At 36.7% G+C, this 17,500-nt stretch overlaps 1 protein-coding gene across 10 annotated transcripts in view; it reads right to left on the bottom strand.

Annotated features, from left to right (window-relative positions):
* Window positions 1-17,500, bottom strand: part of LOC135217401 (regulator of G-protein signaling 9-like) — an 835,664-nt gene that overhangs the window by 237,195 nt on the left and 580,969 nt on the right. For all 10 annotated transcript variants that reach the window (XM_064253252.1, XM_064253258.1, XM_064253268.1 and 7 more), the window contains one exon: window positions 3,505-3,601. In XM_064253252.1, the coding sequence (XP_064109322.1) occupies window positions 3,505-3,601 (97 nt within the window). The remainder of the gene's footprint in view (window positions 1-3,504; window positions 3,602-17,500) is intronic.

Consider the following 17,500-nt stretch of genomic DNA (forward strand, 5'->3'; position numbering starts at 1 on the left):
ATAATAAATATTATTCTTGATTATAATCCTACTTTCTTTCTATTTATTGTTTTGAAAGAGCATTTTTAAGAAAACAGAAGTCTTGTCAATCTCAGACGTTTTGGGTCAGATACCTCTTTTTGATCAGTAAGCCCTATACTAGAGAGATTTTGTCATTCTCAGACTTGAAACTGTGCCGTTTGGAGATAACATCTCTCTCTCTCTCTCTCTCTCTCTCTCTCTCTCTCTCTCTCTCTTGCGTAAGGGATGTATTTAATTGTAATGTAATATAGTGGTTATAAAATTTATTCGTGGAATCTGAACGTACAGTGTTATTACTATTTTACGGCATCATAAATGTATTTAACTCAAGAATCGTAACAGGCCTTTAAGAGTTGAAACTGATGTTGGAAAGAAAGTATTGTAACAAGTACAGCTTTAAGTGCACTTAAAAAACTGAAAGTATTTAGTAGGTTATTCCAGGTGAATTTTTTACAAATCTTTCACATCTTTTTTGTGTTGGCAATTTTTTTTCTGTATTTATCCAGTTTTTAGAGGTGTGTGAGTGTGTTTCTTATTTTTTTCTGTGTTGCCATATTTTGTTTTTCACATTCTAGTCGTGAGTTTAATATTATTATATATTGTGTGGTTTATTTTGCATTCACAATTTATTTGATCAACTTAGGTGTTGTTTATTGATTTATCTTTGCATATTTGATTTAACACTCGTGAATTAATTTGCATTTACTTAGATTTCTTTTTAAATATCAATATTTGCTTAACAGTTTGAATTTTACTTTGAACAATTTAATTTCTTGATTAATTAATTTCCTTGAGAAATTAATTTGGATTTAATTTTGTTTAATAAGTAATTCAAGAATTAATTAAAATTTGTTTTGTTTCACTTATAAATTTATACAATAGTATATTTAATTTTGATTAGGTAGAAATATAGAGTGGTAACTGTGCTATTTTCCTTTGATTTTATCGAAGTGAGTTAGAACCAGTAAATACCCAGACTTTTAAAGTTGTTGATAGAGTGAGGCCCTTAAATTAAAATAATTTCATATATGATTATATATGAACTTAGTTTGATTTCTTGCATGATTAATAAGTTTCTTAAGGGATCACTGTTGCGTTTAGAGTAATCAGTCGTATTTAATCTGTGATGAAGTTGCAGCTGTCTGGCTGCTATGATGTAACAAAATTTTGATTGGTAAGTGTAATTCTCAAATATTTGGACGCTTCGTGATAATATATATATATATATATATATATATATATATATATATATATATATATATATATATATATATATATATATATTATACCCAGTAACCACCGACTAACAGTGGATCTAAGGAACTAGATAATAACAATAACTACCGTGTGTGTCTTGAAATAAAGAATCAAGGATGGGCTTAATGCAGTTACCCATCACAACAATAGCCACATTATTTTTCAACCCTTGTAAACAGTGCACCACTCATCTAGTATATTTTCATAACATTCTCTAATTGCTGTCGTTAGCCCATCTGACGAGCAAAAACCTCCTAAACCCAAGCAAAACATACTTGTTTAACTTTTCAGCTTTTCAGCTGCTACTGTCTGCATTTCATCATACCAGTGTTTCAACTGTTCCCTGACTAAATTTAACCTTACCTTCATCTATTACATTTGCTTTTAAATGTTTTGGCAAATCATTCATTTCCATTCTTATTTCGGCCTTCCATTGTCCATACTCCCTAGCTTGCATTACCACCATAATCCTAAACTCATTAATATCAACATCCAATTTGCCCCTGCTTGCAATTCGTTTTCATGATTTTACTAGTCAGTGTAGCTTCTCTTCGCTATCGGCAGTTATCATTGTACCATCAACAAATATCATCCACCTCATACTCCATTTACGACTATTTTTCTTATACAACAAAGCAAAGATACAACTGCATCCGTCCCGTCTCTGACTAGTGTGCTTCCTTCATGACTCAAAACAAATATATTTACCTGGAAGTCACTTTTACGCTAAACTACTCACTCTCTAACCCACATACGCTGACAAGAGAACATTAGCTAAAATTATGGAATAAGTTAATTCGTAAATATGAAAATCAATCAAATGACACAATCTTAAAAAAATAGTAAAAATCTTTATGAAATAACTTTTCTAAATAAAGTTTTGATTATTTAAAACAACATAATAGTTGAACAACTTCATGCCAAACTTCATCAAACCACAGAATCATGAATATGTTTTTAAATTCATCAAAACGTGAAACAAGCGTGCGATACCTCACGCCAAAGAAAGCAGCTTGTTCACACTCATGATGCAGATGAGCAGAGGCACATTGCTTTCTTTTGCGTGAGGTGTTCACACTCCCGTTTCAGATTTTTTAATATATTTATAAACGTATTCAGAATTCTTTTTTTATTTTGAAGTTCAACAAAAAAGTTGTTCAACTATTCTGTTGCTTTAAATAATCAAAACGTTATTTAGAATAGTTATTTCATGAAGATTATTATTATTATTATTATTATTATTATTATTATTATTATTATTATTATTATTATTATTATTATTATTATTATTATTATTATTATTATTATCATTTTAGAAGATTGTGTCATTTGATTAATTTTCATATTTATTCTTCCATATCTATTTTTCACAGATCACCGAAACGAAAACTGTGTAATCCTTTTCTGAATATCTGCGCCAATTAAGAAAAGTTGAAGGAGTTCATCAGGGCTTCAGTCCCAACACAATAATGATCAAGGGAGTCATCCTATCAAAATACCCATATCAATCGGCAGTTGAACACTTTCATGAACATCTCAGTGAAAAAACAGCAGCAACTGAAGAGGTCTGGTGACATAATGACGCGTGAAGACCTGAATGACAACGGTGCTCGTATCTTACTACTCAGCGGTTCTCACGAAGTATTTAGACTTATTCGTAAGATAGTGTCATTAGACGGACTTCACTGACTGATGACCTCTTGGTCTTTGAGTCATTCCCAAACGTAAAACCATTTTGTTTTCTTATTGAGATATTTTTAGATTTATGCAGCTGTATTGTTAAGTGAGATATTTGCAGGATTAATTAATAATTTTCATTCTATCGAAAAATTTATAAATTTATTTTGTTTTGTTGTAATTGAGAATTTCACAAACTTGTTCATTTTCTGACTAGGTCAGTTAAAAAAAATTGCCCATCTTTCTCTTTTAACTGAGACATTCAGAAATGTCTTCAGTTGTTGTTATTTAATATAGAGATATACAAAACCTTTTGTCAACTGAATGAGGGGTTCAGATTTTAATTTCTGTCATTAATTGATCAAGCTGTTTGCAAACTTCAGTTGTAGTCGGTTCATTCAAATATACCCAAATTTGTTTTATTGACTCCAGATTTATATAACTTTTTCTGTGACTGAATCAATTAAACGTCAAGTTCTAAAGATATCATTGAAATGGAATAAAAACTGAAGACTCCCGAGGGCGGCGAGGCACATCAACCACACTTACCCATGAAGGCGGACGGGATGGAAGTAAGGAAGAGCTTCTGGCTGCGGATGGGCACGCCAGTCTCAGGGTCCTGCATCTCTCTCACCAACGCCTCCATCTGAAAATCACCAACATATATCATCAGTTTTCTTCGCAGCCAATTCAACAATAGATGAGTGTGAGATACATGTATGGTTAAGAAATGATGTCATAGGAGCATTTTTCCTTTTGGAGATATCTGGTAAAACGATTTTTCTCATGAGAGGTGAATATGAACATTCAATACCAGCATTTTTAAACCAATTTTGATCACTATGACCATAGAGTTTACGTAGTTATCATACGCGAATACACATACACACACACACACACACACACACAAACACATATGAAATGAGTATTGAGAATATAATATGAACACCACTGTGAATGCGATTCATGAACTTGCAAATATTGAATCTGTTGACGTTACTCTTTGTAATGGTGATGTCGAAAGGAAGAGGATGTGTTCGTAACGAGATCTATTGTTTCAGGTCACCTAGAACCTTTTTTTTGTAGTCGTTATCGCTGACTCCCACGGAGACAAAGCAGCGTATGAAATGTGGACGCTTCAATTTTGGATGGCGCCTGTTCAAGATTGCTGTCTCAGCCGCCATCAAGGGCAAAGATAGGTCGCGCTGATGTTCGTGCATAGGCGGGAGTTGGTACACTTCCGAATCTTGTTTTAGTTAGTTTCCTGGGTTGGGCTACTAGCTGTATATGACGTCATCTCAAGGGGCGAGTCTTAACAGTTCGTTCGTAAGTGTGTAAATTCTATTCCCCTATATTTTGGGAGGAAAGATAACTGGGCATTTAGAAGCGGCCTCGCTTTGGCATGGCTTCGTTTTACTGTAGTAGTGTGTGATTACTGAAATCGGTAAGAATACATTTATGCCCAAGTGTAACTTTGTCTTTTTGTATCTTAAACATTTGTTTCAGAGATGTCCTCTTTCATATGACTTTTGTTCCAGGAGAACTGGTTCATATTATTATTTATTTTTTTTTTACAATTTATTTATGTGGGATTCCTTTCCTTTTTTTCCTCTCTCTCTTAGACGGATCTGGAAATGGAGTGGTGCTGAGAGACATGAATGACCTTCTTGATTGCCTTTCTTATGACTGTCTAGTTATTGTAGAGAAGGGGGTGGACGGGTTTTGTCCGATCCCCTGGGTTATTTTGGCTTCCTGTTTTGAATTATACCTTTTTATAATGGTGCATTATTTGGGTTGTTTAGAAGTTAAAGTTTGAGAATTTGCCTTAATAAGTTAATCATTTCGTTCTTTGAGAATTTGCCTCATTCTGTTAATCATTTTGTTCTTTGCTAATAAACTTTATATATATTTTTATAATTTGTGAATCTAATTTAACCACCTAGGTAGCTTTGGTTTGTGAGTTGAGAGAGAGAGAGAGAGAGAGAGAGAGAGAGAGAGAGAGAGAGAGAGAGAGAGAGATAGTGCCTGCTGCTGCCTCAAAGGGGTAAGTTTTACATATCGCATCCTCTCTGAGGGTGTAACACATATATATATATATATATATATATATATATATATATATATATATATATATATATATACATATATATATATATATATGTATATCTTATCCGTGTGTGTGTGTGTGTGTGTGTGTGTGGTTTGTGTATTCAAATTCAAACCTTTATTTAGGACAAAAATGTCCTTAGAGAAAACATATAAATGAACATACGTACAAAACCTTCGAACTCTGAAAGAATGAAATTGAAACTAGTATGAGAAATGATTATGGAAGAGTGTGAAAATCCTGATGTGAATGAGATGTGGATTATGAAACTAAGTGCTTCTTCATTCTAAAAGGACATATACATTTGTAGCGTATCAGAATAAAGCATGATAAATTAGTCCTACATTCTTACATAAAAGCCACCAAATGCACTCATCATGAAAAAGTCTTTTTCAGTTTTTAAAAGTAATTCAGCTATAGAAATAAACTGGTGGGCAACTTCCATCATAATACAATTTTCAGAATTCTCCAGCCTTTGCAAATAGGATGTTAAATCTTTTCACCTAAATCCTGGAGAAGATGGTTGACCGAAAACCGCGAAGAGAGCGGAGGCGCTTGCATGCCTCGGAATGCCCACAAGCCTTAGCTGGCTGTCGTTGCACCACACCCTCAACTTCTTCACAATCCGTTGTTTTGCTCTGACAACTGAAGGCATACTATAAAAACTTGCACAAAAATACCCCTAAAAAGCATATTTTACGTCATCGCTACACTTAAAAAAATTCCTTATAATAATGTTGCCCTTCGCACATTGACCTCTGGTCATCGTCAGATTTCTGAGCGGTAAAATACAGTGCTAGGTACTTCATTTTCGCTTTCTCGGGGAGTAAGCCTACAAACTAATTTGTTGTAATTGTTGTTGTTGTTGGGGGCCTGGGAAAGGTCTAGGGAAAAAACCTAAAAAGTCTGGAAAAGGTGTTTTGCATTGAGTTACAGATACAGGAATTTTAGGATAGGATATTTATGATTTATATATTAGAATGAAAATATATAAAATGAATAATATGCATATTAAACAGTACAGAAATATTATTTCAAATAAAATACATCATATTTTTTAATATTTTCGTTGGTGAAACAACGGTCTATTTGGCCGTAGATTTGACCGTGTTTTAATTCATCTGACGTACTGAATTTAGAGGCTATATTTCCGTTACATCATTTTATGTTTCCATTTATAACTGAAAATGTATGGACAGGTTTCATTTGTGTCCTTTTTGTTTGATTCTTATTGCTAGTCTATGAGTAGTAATAATTACGAAGACCACTTCACGTTAAGTTAGGAGTATAATGTTTGTAACTATGTATGTGTCGGGGGGAGGGGGGGGGGGGGGGAATCTTGCACTTGTCCCGAGGAAGCTCGAATGAGACAGATCTTACTCTTAGAAAAGAATCAGACATTTAGTCTTGTTTAACAACAGAAGCCTGTCAGGCATAAAATCACGACAAATATTTACAAGCTGTTGTAGCCCACCTACTGAAGCAGCAAGTAAAACAATATCATTGGTATAAAGCAAATGGCTTAAAATCATGTTGATTGAATAACATCCCACTTTAATTTGACTTGGCCTATGTGGGAGGTCATCCACATAGTATACATTGAACAGGTGGGGTGAAAGTGAACTTCTTCCGTCTCATTCGGCATAAGCTGGAAAATTCCCTCAAAAATACGTGGCCCCATTTGAAAATCATTTGTCGATTTTTATACCGCTCACCTAGCAGTTTAATAATATAGCAAGGAACGTTACTTTTTGACAGTACTCCTCGGCTAAGTGTTTAAGAATGTGAACAGGCATTTCCGTTCCAAGATGGGAGTTATAAGCAAACTGGTTGTCACTTATCAATCAGTATTTTTTACATCTCCAAATACAATAGCTTCAATGTTCGGCCTGTGTATAATTTGATATGTCATCGACGTTTTTACTTTAATCAAACAAGACGTTTTGTATACAACTTTACCCTAGGGAAAAGGAACTCGCTGTATACCTGACCAATTTCGTCTTTATTTACAAGACATTTTCAGGCAAGTATTGCAGAGTGGTAGATTTACAGTTGACAACAATATGAGGGTGGGGTGGGTGGGGGGGGTGGGGGGGGGCGTGCGTTAGGCACGCAGGAACGTACAGACCAAATATTCACACTACTATGAGATTCAGGGCCTCTGTAACACGGTTTTTGCGCAATAACTTTTTATCTATGCATTTCATAAATATAACGCTTATTCAGAATACATATTATATCCAACAACATATATGAGTGTATTCTGCACTACGTAGGTTGAATAAATTTGGTACTTATAATGTAAAAGTGACCTTTTTTGAAGACGGGCCAACTTACTCAGAGAAAAGGTTTCGAACACACTTGTTACGTAACTTATGACATCATTTCTTCCCTCTTTCTCGATGGATGATTGGCTACACGTAACGAAGGCTAAACCTCTGGCAACAATGACATACAAATTCAAATACAAGCAAAGCAGTACACCTTTATGGACTCTGGAACCTGTCCACTGATAATTGTCATAATGAACAAACCAACAAAATATGTTAATAAATACAAAAACACTTCGATTATTAGTCTAACTCCCAAAATAAGTTTCCAAAGAAATTACAGTCTACTTTATAGGTCACTATCAGATTGACAAGATGTAGGGAATAGTTGGTAATTACCAAAAACATAGTAGACAAGCTTGATTTGATAACTGCTATATCCAAAGTCAAGCAATTTTTATTTATTGGCTATCTACCTATTTACTGAAAAAAAAATAGCCGGTACCGTATATTGGCTTTAAAGCTTCACCAATAATTATCGTCAGAATGGTGACTTCATGAGGCTCCACCCACTTTCGCCTAGTTATAATTCAGGATAACACTGAAGGCTACCATGGGCATTGTTGGATTAGAAAATTTAACTTCTGGCTATAAAAACTAATTTCTCGAGTAGTTGTAAGAAGTACTAAATGATCCTCAAGGATCCCAGCAGTTGGTCTAAATGTTTAATTCATGTATATTACTACTATACGTTGCGGCACTACTGCCTGGTGGATGGGCGGGGCAACATTTAGTCAAAAGGTGTTTGTTTACCTTGCTTACGTAGTGAATGTTTTTCGACTCTTGGCTCGTAATCATTGGCCATGGCGTCGGCTAGATCCTTTTTACTCTATAAAAATTAAAACTATCGGGTTTAGGTTATTGATAATGCTTACAAAATTTGTGTGTGGTTGTAAAATATACATATGTCAACTTTCAGCTACATCCGATGCTTTGACAAGGAGCAAAGTCCAAAAAACCGTGTTACAGAGACCCTGAATCTCATAGTAGGTAGGTATACTCATTAGCGTACAAGGTCAATTACTCTAAAAATCTGCTCTTCTATGCTGGTAACCTCCTACCTTTTTCATCCATGCCAATAATCTTTCTTAAAATTAAGAATGAAATTTTATCTAGACCATCTAAGGTTTACAGATATTTACAGTAACGGCAGTTGAAAACTTGGCTGTGAATCTGTAAGTTTACAAAACTGAGCTGAAAACAAATTGTCCAAACATTAGTCAGGATAACACCGGAAGCTAGCGTATTGAAAAAATATATATACAATTATGAAAGTGTTGGTAAATGGTTAAAGTGTAAACAATTGAGATCTAGTTCGTGTAATTGATAGTCAGAGTAACCCAATAACTAATCAAACAAAGCTGGAGGCTTTTGTTCTCGCTTCATATTCGTAAACAGGCGGAGTTCTTCCGACCAGCCCAAGTGCGCCCACTCATTTGTCTTCCGCCTCCACCAACACCAAGCACAAACATTCTTTCCTAGGATTATGAAACGCCTTTATTCAAGTATTCACTTTTTTTTTTTTGCAGTGGATATAGGAGACGAAGACACCATTTTACTTATGCAATTTCAACAGATTAATTTAAAGACGTCAGCTATCAGGATTTGAATCATTGTGAAGATTTGCGTGCATCAAAAGAAATCTATGCTTGTTAAGTGCGTTAAAGGATAGTATTTTCGCTCAGTTTCTTGCAGCATCGCTACCTGTACTAGGAAATTGATGGATAAACTAGTCTGTTATCACCAAGGGAACAAAAAACATCTTCGTTTCGGATCTAATAGTACACTCAAAATTCAGTTTTTCAAAAGTGCTTGACCTTGGTGTACTAGTAGACTGCAATTTGTCCCCTAGAGCTCATATAAAAAATGCGGTAATAAGGGATACTGGCCATCATCTTAGAAATATTGCCTTTGTTAAAACATATGAGCGTTCAGTAAAGAAAGAAGGAAAGGAAAAAAAAACAGAAAAAACCTCGTGATGAATTGAATCATACACCGGATGGGATATCGCCACTTTATCTCTAGCTACGGTGCAAGTGAGGAAGCTGCGAACTTTATGAAATAGAGAGACAGGATTAATGCGGAGTGTTGCAACTGGCAACAGGATTATCCCCGTATTGTTTGAGTGGTTTTCTCCCCACAAGGATCTGTATGTATGTCTCATATATAAGTACAAGATATATTATACGTAACGCCGCAGTGCAAGATTCATTATGTAACTAGCGCGGGAAATTCTCGTACGTGTTCAGTTCATAGGTATAGTGCAATCTTGCATTGTATAAATACAACAATGTTATTCTCATGTTTAATATTGAATCGCATACGAACTATCTCAAGACTATAATTCTGTAAGTTCTACCTCATGTTGTAGGATATGATTCTTCGTTGTATGCTTAGCTGCGATGCTCATATATTTTGTAATGTACCATGACGTCACGCACGTGACGTAACAACGTGTTTTTAGATCTGTTAGTTAGTAAATAAATAAGAATTGAAATCTGCCACAATCTCCGTCCTAAAGACAGTCAGTGGCACTGGGAGGCAGAATCTGATGTTCGCACTCATCCGCAAGTTTCCTCTTAAGGGACCCACCAGCCAGACATCCACCTAAACATCACGCTGTCATATTATGAAAGCCATTTAAAAATTTAGAATGCCTTTTAATGATCCATTTCAAAACATTAAAGGTACAACACGGCAATAAATTAAAATAAACCTCTGGTCACGATTAGATTTGGCTGGAGAACGCAATGTACTGTCAAAATGGCAATTGTATTACTGTAACTGCTACTGCCACTGATGAGAGAAAGAGAGAGAAAGTGTTCACGTAACCCACTCATTGCTAATGTTGCACCGACCAAGTAAGATGTTGTCTTAATTTATTTGTATTAATCAAAAAACCAAAGGGATAAAGTTTCAGCAAGTAATATGCAGTGTGTGCCGAAGAAAATGGAAAGATTAAAAGGCTTCTCTTAAGTTCAAATAACTTAATACGTACATGGGGAAAGAATTTCGTATATTTTCGTATACTACTCCTTATAAATAACACTATTGCTGTATAAGATCTTGATTAGGCTTAAAATGACAGGTAATGCAAGTATTACTTGAAAAACACGCCCCGGAAGCAACATCAGCAGTAGCTAGCGCCTCAGTAGCGTGATTGGTATGGTCTTTACCTGCCACCTCGGTGGCCGCGAGTTCGAATCTCAACCGTTCCATTTAGGGGTCAGAGATGTGTATTTCTGGTGATAGAAGTTCACTCTCGACGTGGTTCGGAAGTCACGTAAAGCCGTTGGTCCCGTTGCTGAACAACTACTGATTCCATGCAACGTAAAAACATCATACAAACAAAAAGCAGCAGCAGCTGTGCTGATTATAATATATCAACCTCGAAGGTCCAGATTAACATACCACCTCTGAAGCTCCCTTTTCGACTGGTTCTAAAATGATCAAGGGGCCAGAGCCCGATGCAGGGAAAGGCAGTTGTTCACTTGATCCCTCTCAATATCAGCTGACAACAGAGGAAATAGCTAAATGGCTTACAGCTAATGACCTCCATCCGTCCACTGCTTATCTAATGAAATGGCTCTGCTCATATGGCGATTCTGCCATCAACTGCGATAATGAACGATAAAAACCGCCCTCTCTAACTGGTTCAAAATAACAGAAAAATCTCAAATATTATCGAGGATAGACAAGTAGCAATGTTTGTTTTACAAACTTCTTGATCTTTCAGCATATTCATTTCACCGAAGAACTAGGAACGCAGCCATTCACTTGCAAATCCTGCTCAAAACTTTCATTGACTATCAAACGTGAACATCCTCATGGATAATGCTGCCGAAAAATATAAGATCCTTCAACAGGAAACGGGAAAACCGAGAAAATAAAAAGTCAGATCGCACACACTGATACTATATACTTGAGGCCACCAACAATAAATCACATGACAGCTCCATCTGCCTTCTGTGTCAGCTGGCAATCTTTCTTAGTTTGGAGTGACGACGTTTCAACTTTTTTTATCAGGGAGAAACCTGAACAGTACAGTGTCACGAACAATGTTGAGAGGAAATTCTCAAAAAAGTCCATATTGTTAAGAAATTCACAGTTTCGTGAAAACAAATTGTTTAAAAAATATCCACAATTATATATAAAAACTTTTACATACAAAGTCCATATTGTTAAATACTTGAGTAAGCATCCACATAGATGAAAGGTTACTGAAGTGCAGGTTTTCACTTAACAAAACAAATGGAATTAAGAAGGTAAGCTATAGGGTAATAATAATAATAATAATAATAATAATAATAATAATAATAATAATAATAATAATAATAATAATATGTTATAAAATTCGATAACTTGACACTAAGTGAAATTAACACAAGTTTCGGAAGAATTATACTTATACATTCACTGGCATCATATAGCACAGCACAGTTTCGCCGGAAAAGGGGTCAACCGGGAATAAAAAGTAACAGAAACGAAACTTGGTTTTTGTACAAGCATCTCCATCATATATTCACAGAAAAAAAAGCCTTCCTCTTTCCAACCGTTATCCCTACTTTAAGGGGTCGGTTGTCTGATGCGCCTCTCTATTGCCTTCTGTCAAAGGCATCATCCTCCACAAAACCTCTTCTCTTCATATCTTCCTTCACTTTATTATGCCATCTAATTCTCTGTCTCCCTCTCGATCTTATTCCTCTAACAGGTTCTTACTAAGCCCTGTCACTCCTTCCTCATCATCCATCCTCAACATATGCCCATACCATCTCGATCTTAACTCTTATCACCTATGTAATCTTTACTAAGCCTGCCCTTCTTCTTATTTCATCATTTTCCAATCTCTCAAGCAGCAATATTCCCATAATCCCCTTCAGCATTCTCATCTCTGTCTTTCAAGCTTTACTTCCTGATTTCTTCTTAGAGCCCATGTTTCCGCTCCATACATTAACAATGGTCTTATCACTGTGTTATATATCTTGAATTTTAGCTTGATTGGCATTTTCTTATCACATACCACTCCAGCTACCTCTCTCCACTTCCCCCATGCAGCTTTTATCCTACTGTCAACTTTAGCCACACATCCTCCCTCTTGGCTTGAAGTAGATCCTAAGTATTTAAACTTTTCTTCGTGTTTTATAATCGAGCCTCTTCTTTCTGGTATTACTAATTCTGTCTTTATCTTCTCTACTGCTCAGCAAAAACCACTGTTTTTATTCACATTCATCTTTAAAGTAATCACCAGATCATCAGCGTACTACAACTCCCACAGCTCTTCATTCCTGATCTCTTCACTCACCACATCCATGACCAGCACAAACAAAAATGGGCTTAATGCGTAATCCAACACTAACTTCAAAGTTTTCTGTTTCCCCAATTGCTATTATTACTTTTGTGCTTGTTCTTTTATATATCACTTTTGTGCTTGCTCTTTTATATATCATTCATAGAAAAAAGTTCTCTCTCAAAATGTGTGTAGGAATGTCATTTTCGGGGCCAAAACCCCCCCTTGATGAGGAACATTTCCCAATTTTTATCCTTCCCTCAAAAACTATGCATCTTACGAAAAAATTGTACTTGAGTAAAATAAATTTAAAATACATTTACACAAATTTTCGGTAATTATTTTCGTTTCTACTTTCAGTAGTTTCATTTTGAACAGCCTCAAAAGTGAACAACGCATTTTATAGAAAATGCAGAAAATCACCCTGTCCAGTTACATTTTTTTTAATAGGTAGAGGAAGTGAAGGAGAAAATAAAGGGATGTTAGGGAGGAGAAAGAGAGAAAGAGTGAGGAAGCTCGGAGTTTTTTGGGGCATTGGTCAGCTAGTATATATATATAATATATATATATATATATATATATATATATATGTGTGTGTGTGTGTGTGTGTGTGTGTGTGTGTACAAGTCTCATTTATGCCAAGGAGAAGAGAGAGAGAGAGAGAGAGACGAGAGAGAGAGAGAGAGAGAGAGAGAGAGAGAGAGAGAGCTGTGATGAAAACAAGTGAAAAGAAATAAAAGATCAGAAAGAACTAAAAGGCAAATCGTTTAGTCCGAGTAGCAAGGGTCTTCATTTACCCGAATACCCCTATCTATCTTATCTTAAATCTATCTCATCTATCGACCAGCTATCTATCTATCTATCTATCTATCTATCTATCTATCTCTATACTATATATATATATATATCTATATATATATATATATATATAGAGAGAGAGAGAGAGAGAGAGAGAGAGAGAGAGAGAGAGAGGTAGATAGATAGATAATTAGATAGGGGGTATTCGGATAAATGAAGACCCTTGCTACTCAGGCTAAACGATTTGCCCTTTAGTTCTTTCTGGTCTTTTATTTCTTTTCACTTGTTTTCATCACAGCTCTCTCTCTCTCTCTCTCTCTCCCTCTCTCTCCCTTGGCATAAATGAGACTTGTACGCATCAAGAGACCAAAATGTTTGGTGCCCTTGTGTTTGTCGTCTCTCACAGATCACCAGTGAAAAAAGGCGGCCAAGTCCAAGCATGCGTGACAAAAAGGCATAGATGACGGCTGCCCCGACATCCACCCGACACCTGCCGAAATATCTGAACGGAAAAAGTTTGACACTCCTATCAGATGTGCCCGGGGATAACACCCAAATGAAGAGAAGGCAGCGCTTTGTCCTAGAGACTGTCCTTAGGATATCTTGACCGATGTCCTCCTCCAGAGTTTCTTCACGTTGGCCTCGGCAACGTATGATCGCTGGGGAAGTCAGTCAGGGCACAGCGGCCATTACGAAACTAAAGGGACGTGATCGCACATGTCAACAGTGGTTAGCCTCGAAGGAGTAGGCACCAATGATACTCGAAAGATGAGCTGCATACAAGACCCAAAGCCCTGAACTCTCCAAAGGCTGGACGCACCATGGAGCCGCCAACTGAAAAAAGAGCGATCTTACTCTGGAAAAAGAGCGCCGAACACCAAGAGATCAGCGGGAAGTGGAGCTGCAACTCCTGCCTTCTGTGCAGTCCTAACCAGAGTTCAGTTGTCATCACGAGAGAAAGTGGGGGCAAGACACAAAGAATGAGATTTGTTAAATGATTGGTCTTGAACAAGGACAAATCTTTAAAAGGAACTTAGCAAGTTTGGAATAAAAACTTATGTTTATAAAGTAAAATGTTTGGGGATTATTGTTCGAGTGTCAACTGATAAAGAGAAGATGCTGCCTTATCAGTTCGTATCCAATTTTAATTTTATAATATCATGGGTTAGACACACTGCTTTGTTATGTTCATTTGGATTAGTGTTTCTTGCGTGAATATCATATCCCAGTGAATGACTAATGTTTCTGTATGCATTTTCTGACGCACCATATCATCATTATTAGTATTGGTGTTAGATTCAAAAATTGAATATACATTGAAAGTAAATTACTATTATTTTGGAGTAAGTTATTGTTATGGAGTGCCCCATTGTAATGACCTTTTCTTATATTTTCATATTCTAAAGTTGTCTCTTTTGTACTGTGTGTTCGCATACATCTTGTTTACTATTTGGCGGGTAAAGAAAACTTTTGTTTATAACAAATAGGAGTTCGCATGTTATTACATGTCACGTGAGTACTCCTGTGTAGACTAATACTAACATTCACGAAATTCATATTTTCACGTTCGCAGTTATATCCCTGAGAACAACTTTTTTTGCTTTTGCTGTTGCACTTGTTTCATCTTTGTTAGTGATGACACCATGAAAGTCTCGGCTCCGATTTGACTTCTTTGTTTGACGAATTCAGAAAATTCATTTTGGGTCACACAAATTCATTCCCTGTTACAGGTGCTGAACTTGTGTTATTAGTTTTGCTACTTCATATATTTCATTTGATTTTGTGCTATTCATTGCATCACGCATTTTTTTCATACAGTCTATTGAATGAAATGCCAAGTACAGAGAAGACTTATGATTAATGTGAAATCTGTGGCATCGTCTCGCTCTTAGGGTCTAACCTAAATCACAGTCTAGTACCTTTATTTTTTTCCTAAGCACTACAACATGGCCTCTTGCAGTGAAGGAGTCAGAAATGACCTGGAAATCTGTCTGAAGCCATCACATAGACTTCACCTCAGGGGAGAAAGTGTATGTTACAGTAAATATGTGAAATCCAAGGCTTTCAGAAATCCCTAAGAAATATGTGGAATGACCAATTCGCTTAGGATCATTTGATACCTGATGGCTAGTGCTAAACACGGCAAAATGCATTTGATGTCCCTGAGGCTACTAGTATTAAACATGGGAAAACAATGTAGATGAATCAGTTTCGCCATATTTAGTGACAGCCCCCGGGGATCAATTGTTTCTAAGCAAATTGGTCATTCCACGTATTCCCTAGGCCTACGGATTTCGTGAAATCCCTGGATTTCACATATTCACAGTAACATATAAACATTGATAAGATGTGTTGTGTTCAGAAAATATAGTGGACCCAATAGGCCAGGAGTACACTAGCCACTGTGTGGCGCCACAGAGTGGCGTCGGTGTGTGGTGATGATGTGGCTTCCCATAGTTTTCCATTATTCATAAGCTATGTCGAGCACATGAGCGTCTATGGCAAGCGACAGTGGCGATCTGTTGCTGATCCCCGCCACAGCTTATAAAGAATGGAACCTATGGTACGACAACCCAGCCACACACCGACGCCACTCTGTGGTGCCACAGAGTGGCTCTATGTACTCCTGGCCATAACGGGCAAGTTAGATTTTGTTGCTTGAAAAATCAAAGATCTACTACTGTTGGTATAGAGGACAGGGGGAGGTGCAGCCATAGGGACTTGTTTGTTTGTAAGGTGTTTTTACGTTGCATGGAACCAATGGTTATTCAGCAATGGGACCAATGGCTTTACGTGACTTCCGAACCACGTCGAGAGTGAACTTCTATCACCAGAAATACACATCTCTCACTCCTCAATGGAATGGCCGGGAATCGAACCCGCGACCACCGAGGTGAGAAGAAAACACCAAACCAACCACGCCACTGAGGCGCTTCCATAGGGACTTGTGTGTGAAAATTGGATCTGAATAAGGGGCAACTCTTCCTAGACAATGGTTCACCTTCGCAACTCTGCCGGCGGTGGCAACTCTCATGGTACCAAACCAGAATATATATATATATATATATTATATATATATATATATATATTATATATATATATATATATGCATATTAATACTACTTTTTATTATCAAGTCATGCATGTTTTAAGTGCATCCTTGAATAATATGGAAATGAGAAAGCAATAAACATGGAAACACCATACAGTGGTACAATAATTGTCTTTGACAAACAAGAAGTATTGAAAGGAGCTTGAGAAGAAGAGAAACATCCTGCACCTACTCTTTGCAGATGATTTTCTCTGAAGCGGAAGCATTTCTCGAAGAGTCTTCTGGAGCCTTCGCTCTTGTTACTGTTTGGTGCGGTTTTACGTCTTGCACCAATGAAGCCACCCATGGCTTTCACTTTCCTCTCGAGAACATTAGTTTTCCTTTCACTTTCCTTTCTAACTCTGATCTGCTCTCTAAAATATCGTCACTTGCTGAGCAGGGCTAATTCTGTTCCTCTTCGCACTCCATTTCCCTTACGGCAGTGATCCCATAGACTCATGGTAAAGTCCGCAACGCAAGACTTATAACGATCGATGGAGTAATTAGTAGAGCTCACGAGCACTCGCATCCACCAACACCAATTGGAAATCGAGCTATGAAAATTAAAGAAGAGATAAAGCTTCTTGCTGGACGATCTGAGCAAGACTACAGGTTTACAAAGGTGGTACAGCGACCGAGAAAATGCATTTATTATAAACCAGCTGCACTGGCTAGCTTTCTTACCAACTGCTGATGTAGCTGTTTTGTCTGAACAATTTCTGCAGTTTTTAGATGCACAAACAGGTGAAATTTTGGAGGACTTCCTGTCTTACTTTGAGTGTACTTGGGTAGGAATCATGCAACGTGGTAGACGTAGACGCCAGATATTCGACATTTCATTGTGGTCTTGCCACTATAGAGTTCTCAGTGACATTCCGAAAAAAACAACTCGCCTAAAGGGCGGCATTATGCATTTAGTAGAAGAATCAAGA

The sequence above is a fragment of the Macrobrachium nipponense genome, chromosome 19 (assembly GCF_015104395.2).
Source record: "Macrobrachium nipponense isolate FS-2020 chromosome 19, ASM1510439v2, whole genome shotgun sequence".
Lineage (NCBI taxonomy): Eukaryota > Metazoa > Arthropoda > Malacostraca > Decapoda > Palaemonidae > Macrobrachium > Macrobrachium nipponense.